The sequence below is a fragment of the Talpa occidentalis genome, unplaced genomic scaffold (assembly GCF_014898055.3).
Source record: "Talpa occidentalis isolate TD23 unplaced genomic scaffold, MPIMG_talOcc4v2.1 talOcc4.3, whole genome shotgun sequence".
Lineage (NCBI taxonomy): Eukaryota > Metazoa > Chordata > Mammalia > Eulipotyphla > Talpidae > Talpa > Talpa occidentalis.
The window spans coordinates 99,718,039-99,732,199 of record NW_023603184.1 but is presented as its reverse complement, the minus strand read 5'-3'; the positions used below and the strand labels follow the sequence as shown (position 1 = coordinate 99,732,199).

The 14,161-nt window shown below is 39.2% G+C and overlaps 1 protein-coding gene across 5 annotated transcripts in view; it reads left to right on the top strand.

The window, feature by feature from the left end:
• Nucleotides 1-14,161, top strand: part of STK39 (serine/threonine kinase 39) — a 269,704-nt gene that overhangs the window by 69,830 nt on the left and 185,713 nt on the right. For all 5 annotated transcript variants that reach the window (XM_037523465.1, XM_054699833.1, XM_054699830.1 and 2 more), the window contains exons 3-5: nt 3,723-3,831; nt 6,779-6,920; nt 8,962-9,017. In XM_037523465.1, the coding sequence (XP_037379362.1) occupies nt 3,723-3,831; nt 6,779-6,920; nt 8,962-9,017 (307 nt within the window). The remainder of the gene's footprint in view (nt 1-3,722; nt 3,832-6,778; nt 6,921-8,961; nt 9,018-14,161) is intronic.

Here is a 14,161-nt window from a genome sequence, read left to right as displayed (position 1 = left end):
GTATTTTCAAAAATTGTATCCATTTCTTCATCTTTGGACAATCCTTTTGTTATTTTAAGAGTAAGAACAAATGAGTATTTTGGGAATAAATGGCATCACCTACCTATATGGGTAAAGTTAGGACGTTGGGAAAAGCTTGGATGATTTAATTGGTAAACTGTTTCCAAGGAAGGATTTAAAATAGCAACCATTATCACTGTTTTGAAAAGAAATGGAGGTGATAGATCTGTGGAAAGGAATATTTGATTCAAGACATATTTATATTTCTCAAAATATAAAATATATGTAAAATTATCTTAGTCTGTTCAGAGTGCTATAATAAAAATACCATAGGCTGGTGTCTTATAAAGAATAGAAATTTATGTCTCATAGTTCTGACCTGGGAGTCCTAGATGAGGGTGCCAGCATGGTTGAGGGTAGGGGGGCCTTCTTCCTTACATGGTTGAAGAGATGAGCTGGATCTCTGGGGCCCCTTTTATGAGGACACTAATCTCTTGCACAAGTGTTGGGGGGAATGGATGTCCTGAGCAAACTCCACAAATAGGTTTTATGGACACCCTGCCCACCCCTTCTCCCCCCCTTCCCCCCCTCCCCTCCCAGACCAAAGAGATCCAAGACACCAAGGACCTCAAATCCCATAATGTCATCACCACGGAAGGGAGAATTGCTGGGAACTGAGGGTGGAGTTAAGCAGCCAGGCTTGGTATAAAACCAGACATGGGGGCCTTGGGGATGCTTGGTTTTTTAGCAACTTTCAGCTTGCTATTGGGGTTCCAGCTCAGCGGAACTGGTAGGACGCATTCACCAATTTATCTCTCTCTCTTTCTCCCTAAGTTCTTCATTTCTTCATTTACCCTTTTTGTAAATAAACCCTTTATTAACTTTTTTGTGTGTGCCTTCATTGTAAGTCCCTTTTAAGCATGTGGATGAGGACCCACAGTCAGACCAACTCATTTCACATTGGGGTTGCCCTATAATACAAGGACTTCACTCTCACGACCCCAAAGCACCACCTTTTTTTTTTTTTTAAAGTACTTTTTTTTTTTAAGATTTATTTATTTATTTATACAAGCACTGGGTACAGTCAGAAGCGCGGGAGGGTGAGAGAATTCACCAGAGCCAGAGCGGGGAGCAGAGCAGGCAGAAGGACCGAAGTACACTGCTGAGGGGAGCAGCGGGCGGCAGGAGGGGTCTGCACGCCATGCGGGACCCTCCTCCAGTGGCCGGGGAGCAGCCGGGAATCGAACCGGCGCTGCAGAGGCTGCGGGCAGCTTCGCAACCCAGCGCTCAACCGCTGCGCCACCAGGGAGGCCCAGCACCACCTTTTAATACCATCAATTCAATTTATGAATTTGGGGGTGGATATTGACATTCAGTCCATAGTGAAAAGATAAATTCTAGAAGACAACTAAACAAAAAGTTTATACATAAAATAAGGGTTAGGTAGGCAGATAGGGCACTATTTCTTTCCTTATAAAAGTGTGTTTCTACTAATTTGTAGGAATATTACTTGTTGTGGGTGTTCAATGATGGCTCAGGTCATATACCAAGGCATTGTAACTTATGTTTCTCCCCAGGGCTAGTTTCATCTTGTCTTTAGGCACTGGAGTCTGTATTTCAGGGAAAGGCTGTGCAGTTAAATGGAGAATGCAAGAGTGGGGTGTATGGACCCCCTAGCCACACAGTGAAGGGGGCAGTGACACTTAATGGAATAAGAAGTCAGTGTGAGTGATCAGACCATGCAAGTCCATTTCCAGGTCCCCACCTTTTCTGTGATCTGTCCTTCTAGTGTTCCTGGAGGTGTATTAGTAGTGGTGGTGTCTATTTCCCCCGCTTCTATCCTTTAAATCCTCAGGATCTTTAAATGTACCATTGGTATATCTAAGACCCAAAATTTTGAAGGAATAGAATATGATTGGTTATATCTATCGGTTATTTAAAAGAGTTAATCTCTCTCTCTCTCACATACACACACACATACAACCCCTGTAAGAGAATCTGATCCTCTGGGTAGGAAGTGACACCAGTCATCTAAATGCAAAGAATAAGAAAACGTGTTTTTCCAGACTCTGACCCAACTTCTCTTCAGTGCAAAAGAATTTCCTTTCATATGAGCATTGGTGGTTTATTGTGCACTTTGATTAATGATTTAAAAGGTTGCAGTTAGAAAGCTAGAAAGGCATTCACTTACATTGAATATAACATGGTGAGAATTTAGCACACAACTACTTTTTGGAAGCATTATTCTTAATTCTATGAACTGGGGGGCATTGTTCACAGTGGACTCCACCTAATGCCACAGGCCTTCCAAGTGGGCCCTCCCCACTAGGAGCAGATGCTAGTGACCTGTAACAGCAGTGGCCTGAGCAGTGTTCCATTTCTCTCTTCAGATGCATCTGAGTATCAAAACCTAACACCAGAAACAGATGGAAACTAAACCTCAGGTTTCAGATCTTGTTCAGAACAGGAGTTGCTAAATTCAAAGGGTTAGATTTAGGAAACCTGTAATCAACTAAATGGAAGAAGGAAATGATGATGGAAAATATTGTGTATATAATGAAAAGAAAATAGAGGAGTGAGTTTATTCTTGGTAAAAATCACTTAAATAAACATATGTTCAGGTGTGTATGAGTTACATGTCACAGTGTTTTGTCCAAGTTACCTGACATATAAGGACATTTTGGTTAATTGAAGATTAAATAGTAGTACATATGCAAGCCGATCCACCCAAATTGGAATTTTCTGGTAAGTTAATTCGAAGTTCATTATTATTAAAATTAGTTACAGGATACCCTACATGTACTTTTACCATAAATACATAGGTTTTTCAATAAATAGGTTTCTCTGGTGACTTAGGTTATTTCTTGTGGTTTTTGGGCAACACCTTGAAAGCAAGTTAAACAGGTCTGGTAGTTTTGATTGAGGGCTAGCATTTGACTGAAGCGATAAAGGAGTCATCTGGTGATAACTTCACAAATGAGATCAATTTGAATTTGAGTATTGCAGAAAAAATATGGCTTATTGAAGTTTCCCATTTATTTGATTTCAAAGCTTTGTGTTTTATGTGTCTATATAAAACTTCTTCCCCTGCAGCAGAGTTTTCTAAACCGTGACACACGAAACATCCTTTTCCTATGTTGTTGATGTGGACTCACTTAAATATGACAGTTTATCTATTGCAGAACTTATCAGATCCTTTGACAGCACTAATATTCCCTGTGACTCTTATAGTGGAATGTAGTATTTGGTGTTTCTCAAGCTTATAGCACTTTGCCAGAGTGCCCCCCACCCCCTTGTATTTTTCCTTGATGGAACATATACCATGGAAGATAGTTTAGGATATGAAATTCTAGCCTTTTTCTTATATATTTTTCTCATTTGCCGCTACAGCAGTCCTGAGAAACAAAAATAGTTTTATTTTCCCCTTTTAGATGAGTTGGGTTTCTCTGGGTGACATGACGGCTGATCTGAAGAGCCTCAGGTCTGTGGCTGAGCCACAGTGCTCTATCTGTGTTCCTCTGTTGAGGCCCTTCTAATTCTAGCCAGTTGACAATGAAGGTGAGCTAGTCCTCCTGTAGTTGCTTTGAAGTAATGGTTTTGGCAGCCCCTGCGGTATGCTTTTAAGTAGGGACGTTACCCCAGGCCCTCAACTGTGGTTCAGTTGTGTTCTGCTTCCTGATTTTCACTCCACGATACTATGTCATGTTTTACTCTCTTTATAGAAAGAAATTCAAGCCATGAGTCAGTGCAGCCATCCCAACGTAGTGACCTATTACACCTCTTTCGTGGTAAAAGATGAACTTTGGCTGGTCATGAAATTACTAAGTGGAGGTAAGTGGGTTTTGTTGTTTGCTCTTTTTTTCCCCTTTTGTGCATGCAGTTCACTTGGTAAGAATTTACATTTGATCCCCTTGCTGCTGTATTTAAAAGTTTTGTGTGGTTCATTTTTTGTCTAGAGGACAAAACCAGATTTCTTTGCATTGATATTCAAAGTCTCTCATAATTTGGCTTCACCTCTTAGAATATATATGTCCCTCTCCACTCTGGCCTTCTTGGAGTTGGTGGGGCTCCCTAAATACTCTAGCACCCTGGTGTCTCTGTTGCCTCACTTGGGCTGCTCCTCAGGCCCAGATGTCTGTCCCACAAGTCCTGAAATGTCATATCCCTTCTGCAGCCACCCCTTATTCCTTTCAAAAAAGATAACCACTCCTTCTTTAAACTCTGTTTCTAACGTTATGCAAGTCCTTCACACTTGACAATATGAGTTATTTCCATGCCGTTTATTGAAAGTTCTGTGATGATGGAAATGATCTATATCTGTCCTATCCAGTTTCTACTAGTGACATGTAGCTCTTCAGCAATTGACATGTGGCTAGTGTTACTGCAGGACTGAATTCCTATTCAAGATTAATTAGCCTCTATGTAAATAACCTTAGGTGACTAGTGGCTATGGTACTGGATGGTGCAGATTCAGGTTGCAGATTTCATGAAGAAGCATGGTGTAATGCCCTTCAAATTTATTGAACCTGGCACCAAATGGGTGCTCAATAAATGTTCCAGTTCAAATGGAGAGACCCCTTCTGTGTGCTGTTCTCATCCTGTGTTTACATTTGGAAAGGGATCTCACTTTCCCTCTCTAGTCTCAGGTCACCCAAGTTATATAAACTGTTGGGCAGTTGAATTTAAAAGTCACTTTCACATACCTGTAGTTTATTTCTTTTGATCCTTTAACATCATGATTTGATAGGACAGTAATGATAACTGTAACTTTATTGACTACTCACTCTGGTTAGTTCTTGTTCAAGGCAGTTATTTAATCTGGAAAATATCCTTGAATGGCGGGTGTCACCATCCCTGTTTTTCAGAATGTACACCAAAGCTCAGGAGAGTTCAGCATCTTGCCCAAGGTCATGCACATGTTAATTGGCAGTGCTGGAATTTGTGACTGTAGGACCTGTTGAGTTAAAAGCTCTGCTAAACTGCAAGTATTATCACCTTCATGTTTCAGACCAGAAAATTGACACTTAGAAAGCCCAAGTGATTTCCTTTGTAACACCTAGCTTGCCCACATCTCCAGCGTGTTCTTTTCCAGGGTGTCACACCCTGAACATCATTCTGAGATGTGAAGTTTGCTTTAGGAGCAGAGGAGAACATTGTGCCACCTGGGTGGGTGAAGCCAAAATTGATACACATTGTAGAGCCCATTTTAATGTACAGACTAGTTTCAGCTAAGGCGGAATGAGGGAGGCATCTTATTTATTTATTTTATTTAAGAAACTATCTTGGATCAAGCAGAAACCCAGAATTGAGATGACGAACAAATTGTAATTGCCTTGGGTTGGCTTGTGTAGGTCTCAGCAGGGAGCCTGGGAGAGCTTAGTTCAGTTTTGTTCCCAGTCTTGTCAATCCTATTAGTCATTGTTTCCTTGAGTGCCTACTTTGGTTCTTAATTAAAAAGAAAAAGAAAAAAGGAACGAAACAAGATAAAGAGAGCCTGTTGGAGCAGCACTGTGTTAAGGAGTGCTGAGAGACAGTTCCTTGGTTCCCGGGTAGGGGCTCTTTGTCAATAAGAGGATCTTAGTCTCTTCTTGCAGGTCCACAAGTCTGAGAGAGATTCTGATGTTAGGGGTCCCCAGAGAGCCCCAAATGCTCTATTCAAGCTGAGGATTTTACTTCCTGTCTTTATTTTTATCCCATTAACCTTTTGGAAGCATGAGAATAACTCCTGTCCCCTTTCCCAAGGACTTGATAAAAAACTTCATTGTTTTTAAAGAAATCCAATTTACTTTCCCTGTGCAGAGAAACAGGGTTTAAACAGGTTTCCACAGGTGAGGGGAAAGTGGGCAGTTGTGGACTTTTGCTCATTTTCCTTTCATCAGGCCAAAAATGCACACAGGCCTGTTGTGGTATCTCCTTATGAGATAAAAATAAAATGTTTTGGGATGTATCATTTCCTAAATGATCCAAAAATTCAAGAGTCAGTCAATAAACAAATGTTTCTTTCTGAAATGGAAAAAGATAGGTATTTGTTTTCTTCTATAGAAGTTTATTACATCAAATCTCTTACTGAGGGGCGGGTGGCTAGATTGGTGGAGTAATATCTGATAGGGAAGGTCAATCCTCTTAGTTAAGCAAAGAGAGCCTGGGGCCAGAGTGGGTCCTGAGGTAAGCCATTTGTTAACTCTACAGAAATGTTGACCCCTCAGGTAATTATGGCTTTTAAAATCACCTTGAGATTTGGAATATTAATTAATATGTGTTGAAACATGAATTCACAGTGCCAAGGATACTAATCTGTTTATTGTAACAAAGTCCTGGGTATTTATTTATTATAGAAGTCAGCACATTAGGCATTAAGTAAATGAAACTAGTTAAAAACTGAGATCTAGAGGCAACATTATATTTTTCCTCTCCTCCCACCTGTATCTTAGGTGTTGAGAGCAGTGAGTCTTTCTCCCAGCAATTCACCAAGTTCTTTTCTCTTTACCTCCTGATCTTTTCTTTATCAGTTCAGACCTCTTTTTTGTCTGCAGTCAGTTGTATGTCTGGGGAAGAGGGACTAACCTCTTCAGGTTTTTGCCCCTGAATTCTTTTCATTAAGTTCAACTGAAAGTATGTTTGCAAATTGGGGTTTGGTGCCATGCAGTTGTTTGTATGCTTTGGGAGTATTTGTGTTAAATAAACAGGGAGGGAATGTATTTTGCTGTTCCTTGGTGAGTTTTTAAAATTGGGAGCCCTGTTCTGGAAAAGTAATAAATTGTTCTCTCTGTTCACTTAGGTTCAATGTTGGATATCATAAAATACATCGTCAACCGAGGAGAACACAAGAATGGCGTTCTGGAAGAGGCAATAATAGCAACAATTCTTAAAGAGGTTTTGGAAGGCTTAGACTATCTACACAGAAATGGTCAGATTCACAGGTATGGCTTCTGCAGAGATGCTTAAATTCAGCTGTTTCTTTAGTCCTAGTTTGTGAGACGCTTAAGGAAACAACATATTGCTGGTAGGTATCAACATTATTTCTGACTTAAATAAGCTAAATTGATGTGGAAAAAAATATCCTCAGGATTAATTTAGATGCTTTTGTTATAGGACAGGGAGAGGCTTTCACTGAAATAAGAGTAGAATATAAAAATCATGTTGTGGACACATTAAAAATTCAGTTAACATACTGTTTTTGGGTTGGTTATTAAATTTTATTTCATTTATTTTAAAAATTATATTATTTTGCACTGTGGCACTGTTGGTTTACAACACCATATATGATTCAGAGGTACAGGCTTACACCTCTTCAGATGTGTGTTACCATATCACGCTCATCATGCTCTACATAGTTCTCTGGGCTCCATCTGCTCTTTACTCTCCACCCTCTGCTCTTCCCCTCTGGTCACTTCAGTTTTGCACTGAGATTTGTAGGATTTGCTTTGGTTTAGTTTTATCTGTTCCTTTGCTTTCTCTCTCTCTTTTTTTTATCCTACATGTAAGTGAAGACCGCTTGTATTTTTCTTTCTCCTTCTGATTTATTTTGCTTAGCATAAAATCCACTCCAGTTCCAGCCTGATGTTGCAAAAGTTGTTTATCTGTTTTATATATATAAATATATAGCTGAGTGGTATTCCATTGTGTCTAGATAACATATCTTCTGAACCCACTCATTAATCATCACTGGGCACATAGGTTGTTTCTCTAAGTTGGCTAATATTAATAGTGCTGCAATAAATGTAGGAGTGTATATATTCCTTCAAATTAGTGTTTTTACATTCTTTGGGTAGACACATAGAAGTGGGTTGCAGGATTATATGGTAGATCTATTTTTAATATTTTTGAGAAACTTCCATACCGTTTTCCATCGGGGCTGGATCAATCTATGTTTCCACCAATAGTATACGAAGGATCTTTTTTGTCTACATCCTTGTCATTTGTTTCTGGGTTTTTTGTTTTGTTTTGTTTTTGATGTTGGCCCTTCTCACAGGTATGACGTATGTTTCTGGTAGTTTTGATTTGCACACACTCGGAGTATACTCAGTCAAACTGGATGACACATCTAATTTTCTAATATAGGAGAGACTTTCAAAATTGCAACATGTTAATTATTTTTAACATTCTTGTTTTGACATATCGTTTTGACATTTTGGTGAGAGGAAAGGAGGCCCTGATTTCATCTTCATTTATGACATAAAATGCCAATTTTTTTAAATAGCCAATAGCATAGAATATTAGTACCTGTTTCAAATGGGTTAGTATTACTTGGCCTCTTAGGAGTTGTTTATCGCCTAAGTAAATAAATAATCAAGTAAATAATCACTTACCAGTAATACTAACATTGTAATTCCCCTACCCTAAACTATGTGAGCTATATATTCAATGATATCTTCTGTGTTGTCCAATAATTAGAAAAAGTATTACTTTAGCAATCAAACTTATAAATTGTCATTTGTCTTTTTTGAATGTTAAGGCTACTTAGCACAACTTTCATATAGTAGAGAAACATATTAGAGAATATTATAAGAAGTATTTATAATCAGTCTCCCAAGAGAAGAGACTGATCAAGTCCATTGTTTGAGACGGAGGATTAATGTGGAGTTACAACACAGACAAATTTGCGTCACAGTAGAATGACTTTATACAGAAGGGGCTTTAATTCTTGATGAAATGATAGTATTGTGAGTTTATGGACAATCTCTAACTCTGTAACACTAATAATTTCATTAAATCTAGGTAATGACTTCACATAAAATACTTGTTGCTAAAATCCTAACCATTCCCTAGGAGCAAACTATAAAATCACAAATTATCCTTGTAACTTTAAAATTCTGTGATATAATTCTTAATATTTATAGCATAAAAGTTTGTTCAAATAACTGCATTATATGACGTTAAAAAAATCTTCCCAAGTGAGTTAATGCAATAAAATGTTTGTATTCTGTAATTCATTCTCTATTTTTTTTTTTTTTTAAATAGGGATTTGAAAGCTGGTAATATTCTTCTGGGTGAGGACGGTTCGGTACAAATAGCAGGTAAAACTGATAATCATAAAAATTTCATGTGTTTATACTGTAGTATTACAGTTTTGAAGAATGTGGAATCATTCCTAATAAATAAGTGCATGTAATCTGTTTTAAGAATGTATCTAGGCTAGCCTGTTATAACATGTTTGCATCTGAGGCAAAACATGTTTTCCTATTGTTTCGATAAATCTTTGTTTTCCTATTGTTTCAATAAACACTATTTTAGCACATTGCCTTTTGGTGAAGAACAATTTTACTTTGAATTTTACTATACTTTCCACCTTTCAGAATAAATAATGATGATATTTGTGTAAGTGCAAGAAAACTACTTTTGAGAGTTGTTTGAGGAATTTGAATCATTAAAATATTATACAGATTTGTTTTATTTCTGAAGAGGTGACTGAAATAATTGTGAGCTCTTACAATCAAGGGCTTGTTTTGCTCTTAAATCTGGCCCTTCTTAGCTATTCTTGATGGCTGGTAGGCACGCATGCTCGGGAGATGTCTCCTGAGTGCCTCAGATAAGCACCTTCAATGTGCAGCACTTCATTTTGCTACCAGTCCTAGAGTAACCTGAAAGATATGGGATAAAATGTAGTCATATCTATCACAGCTCCACAAAAGTCCATGAAGGTCTGCCTCAGCAGTCCCCTCAGTCATCGCTGCTTTTGGCGTTTTTTTTTTTTTTTTAAATAATAAATTTTATTTTTATATTCCCCATACAATTGCAGCCCCCCCATTCTGACCCCATTCTCCCCTCCCGCCCCGCCCCCCTAAAAGTGTCTCTGGTTCATAGTTTTTTGTTGATTTTGATTTTCACTTTCTTATAGTTATTCATTTTCCTGGTCCCTTATTTAAGTTTTCTAGATTCCTGCTATGAGTGAGACCATCCGGTATTTTTCTTTTTCTTTTTGGCTTATTTCGCTGAGCATGATCCCTTCCAGCGCCATCCATGTTGCTGCAAATTGCATGTGTTTATCTTTTTTGAATGCTGAGTAATATTCCATGGTATATATGTACCACATCTTCTTGATCCAGTCATCTATTTTTGGGCATTTGGGTTGTTTCCAAAGCTTAGCTATTGTAAACAGTGCTGCTATAAACATAGGGGTGCAGGTGTTCTTTGGAATTGATGTTTCTGTGTCCTCTGGGTAAATACCTAGGAGTGGAATTGCTGGATCATATGGGAGCTCTATGTTTAGTAGGTCCAGAAATCTCCACACAGCTCTCCACAGTGGTTGGACCAGTTTGCACTCCCACCAACAGTGCAGGAGAGTTCCTTTTTCTCCACACCCTCGCCAACATTTGTTGTTGCTAGTTTTTTTAATATGTGCCATTCTCACTTGTGTAAGATGGTATCTCATGGTAGTTTTGATTTGCATTTCCCTGATGCCAAGTGATGTTGAACATTTTTTCATATGCCTGTTGGCCATTTGCATTTCCTCTTCAGAGAAGTTTCTTTTTAACTCTTCTGCCCATTTTTTGACTGGATTATTTTCTTTGTTGTTGTTGAGTCTCATCAGCTCTTTGCAGATTTTTGTGATCAGTCCTTTATCATTAGTGTTGGGTGCAAAAATGTTCTCCCAGTTGGTGGCGTTTTTGACTGAATACTGCTTCTCTGTCATTGCAGGGCATTCAGCTTTTGGTTCCCACATATTAACTATTACTAGCAGCAAGTCCTTGGAACATCCTTTGTGAGAATCACTAATCTGCCTTCTGTTGTTGAAGAATGTTGACATTTGCCTAGGAGATTTTATCAGCCTCATTGTCCCTTTTGGAGTTGGTGTAGAATAGGCCTCTCTTCTGGAACAGGGTTAGGGTCTTCACATATCTAGTTTGTGTCTATGATCACAAGGACTAGTTAATCATAGTGTTTGGTCACAGCCTGGTTTCTGGACAAATCTGAGGAGCTAGGGTTATTATTAGAAATTCAAGAGTTCACCAGAAAACAAAACACACCCCAGCACACAGGGCAAGCCCTGGGTCATCTCCTTGGCTTTCTGTGTGCCCTCTCCAAGGGCCAGTGAGCCTTTCCAGTGATGCCCGGTCTGTGCAACACACTCAGCAATATCAGGCTCTGTATTTTGTTAGGTTCACTTAAGAAGAAGTTAAATTTTTTAAAGGGAAGAAAAGTTTTTGGGGAAATACAAAAGGGAAATTGGAAATTTGTTTCAAATCAAATATTTCTGCCTTGAAGAACTAATAATGAAAGTGTTATCTTTTATTAACCTTTGAAAAGATAGATTTGGTCATTGGTTTAAGACTGCTGGGGTGATACCCCATATGTCAGAACCCTCCTGTGCCCATCACTTGGCCTCGGTCATAGTCCATCTTTGGCCATTCTACATTGATCTGTCTTCCCCCTCCCTACTTTGGCGGCTGTTCTTGTGGATGCTGAGATTTGTTCCTGAGCCACTCAGGTTAGTGTCTTATGCCTGCCTATCTTGCCCTCGCTCTGGAGAATGGCCTTCTTCCAGAGGCCAGGGGCAGTTTGAAAAACTCCTTCAACTAGACAAGTAACAGCTGAAATATTTGTGGACAAAAGCTTCGAGCTAACACCAGAGCAGTCTAGTTGTTAAAGAGTACAAGCTCTGGGATCTTCGGGCTTGGTTGAAATTCATAGGTCACACTCAGACTCTGTGACCTTGGTCAGTTTACGTAACCTCTTTAAGACTCTTTTTCCTTAAAGAGGGATACAGATATAATCATCCTCATCTTTTCTTATGAAATCAAATGAGGCTCTTCGTATCCAGTGATTTTAATTAACAATGACTGGCACCCAATAGACGTGGTAAAGATCAACAACTACAAATCCACCACAGTGCTTGCTGCTGCTTCTGATACTGCTATTACTACCGTCACTATGACTCTGTTTTGCCCTGCCTCGTGTTCATTTGTACCTCAAATTTGTCGTGTAAGAGATTCAGCTCTGAGGATCTTCATGAATTATAAAAAGGAAATGCTTTTTAATTATGGAATTTGGAAGTCAACTTGTCATTGATCTTGCTTTAAGCTAATAAGGAAGTACAACTAATTTTCTCTGTTTTGTGATGAAATGATCATTTCTCACTCCGAGGAGCAAAATAGCAGTGAATTGCCTTTGAAATGTGAAAGCTGGCGGACCCCAGTCTTACTCTGCTTGGTGCTTGTCCAGTCCCCTCAGCCCATTATTCTTGTCAGATGATTTGAATGCCGTCTCTGGGTTTTCTGGAACCCATTGTCCTTTTCTTTTTCTCCCTTGGGCTCCCTTGCAAGTTAGATTTGGTGACTTTCTCTTTCTTTCTCTCTCTCTCTCTCTCTCTCTCTCTCTCTCTCTGGCCTTTGGTTTATTCCCTCATTGTGGGTAATGCTGTTGAGTGTAACCCTTTACATAGTCTAGGAAGCCACTGTGTGGGCTCCTGTGAGGACTAATGGAGTCAGTGTGGGAAGGGCCTAGAACTGTGCGTGGCACACTGCGAGACCTTGCGGCGCTGCCCTTGGCTTTCCTTGGGTCCTTCCTTTTGTGCAGCATCTCGCTCATGTAGTAACACTGCCTGGAATGGCCATTTCCCAGAGGCATGTTGGGGGATTAGCAGGCAGTTTCTTCATCTCTGGAGCTACAACTTTCTTGAATTTCACATTTCTTTTTCTCTGATCTGAGTCCAACACTGAATTCATACAGTATTTAAAATTAAATTAAAAAAAAAAAACTTTTAAAAATGATTTGTTTCTTTGGACCAGATAGCATCTGCTGCTAATTCCATTTTATAGGAGTGTGACTTGATGCCTGAACAAATTTGGGACCAGGAGTCTTTGGGTATTTGCCCAGCATCTTTGTGTGGAGGGTGAATCAAGGGAGGTAAGTGGGAGGGTTGAAAGCAGAGACTCACAGGAACAGGAGCGCTAAGAGTTAGGCCAGCTCTTCTGGTTGCTACCTTTTATATCTGGACAAATAATGCACTGCTTTTTCTCTGACTCTTTGTACCCTTTTCCATCTTTATGCTCTTTAGGCCCTATTTTCTGAAATAAACATTAAACCTGGGAGATGTTTGCATTTTTCTTTGAATGCAGTGTGTCTTTACCTTGAAAGTATTATCATGAGCATTCTTTCCTAAAAGGGTATTTTTACTATTCTAATAGAAAACATAATTTTTATTAGAAAAAAAATTGTGTGTGTATATCCTTTCTCAGAATGTTTAGAAAAGAGAAAATTAAGGGGTTTGGTTGAGACCCTAAGAAACTCGCATGTTATTATTCACCCAACAAGCATGCTGGATAAGGCTAATATGCTTGGTTCTCTTTGACAGTACGAATTCCATGGGAATTACATAGCATCTATTGACTGAATATAAAATCAGTAACTATAGTGACTGAGTGACAGGCTAGGTTCTGTGTGCAAGTGTAATATGACTCATTCAGTCCTCCTCATTGCCCTGGGGGGAGGTTGCTATTTAATAAGCTGATTTCACAGATGAGAAACTAAGGTTCAGATGGGAAAATAAGTTGCTCAGGTCACATGTATAATCCATAGTAGTGTCAGGCTTTAGATATACACAGACTGGCTCAAGAGCCTACGACCCCAAATTTCTAGGATTTCCAGGAAGAAAGCCCTAAATTCACGTATAAATGATCTCGGTTTCAGAGGAAAGAGTGGTAGCAATCACTGGCACTTTTACATCTCTGCATAAATCAATCTACATCTCTGTATAAATTGATTCCATTTGGGGGCCGGGGAACATATTCAGCCCCCATTCCCTCCTTGGTCCATCTAGTCGAGACACATAGGCTCACTGCTTAGGCTTTGGGGATAGGACAAGCAATCATCTTAGGTGTCCTCTGGTGCAGAAGTAAGCACAGTAGTCATACTACAACTCTTTTCAGATCAGAAAACTTCAGGTTTGATATAGTGAATTAAGACCTGGGCACCGCCTATTCAGGATTTAAAAGGAAACACTTTATTTATATCATCTGTGCTCAGAGAACTTGTTTGTGTGACTTCCTGACAGAAAACTTGGGTAGGGTGCCTTGGTAAGTGTAAGTTTTTGCTGTAATCCAGGATGGAAGGAGTGGCTCTTTAAAAGTCATGCTTTTCCCATGACCTGGCATTTTTCGTTCCAATTCTTTGATGTTCTGTCATATTGTGAAGAAGTGCTTAGAACTTTGACAAGCGGCTA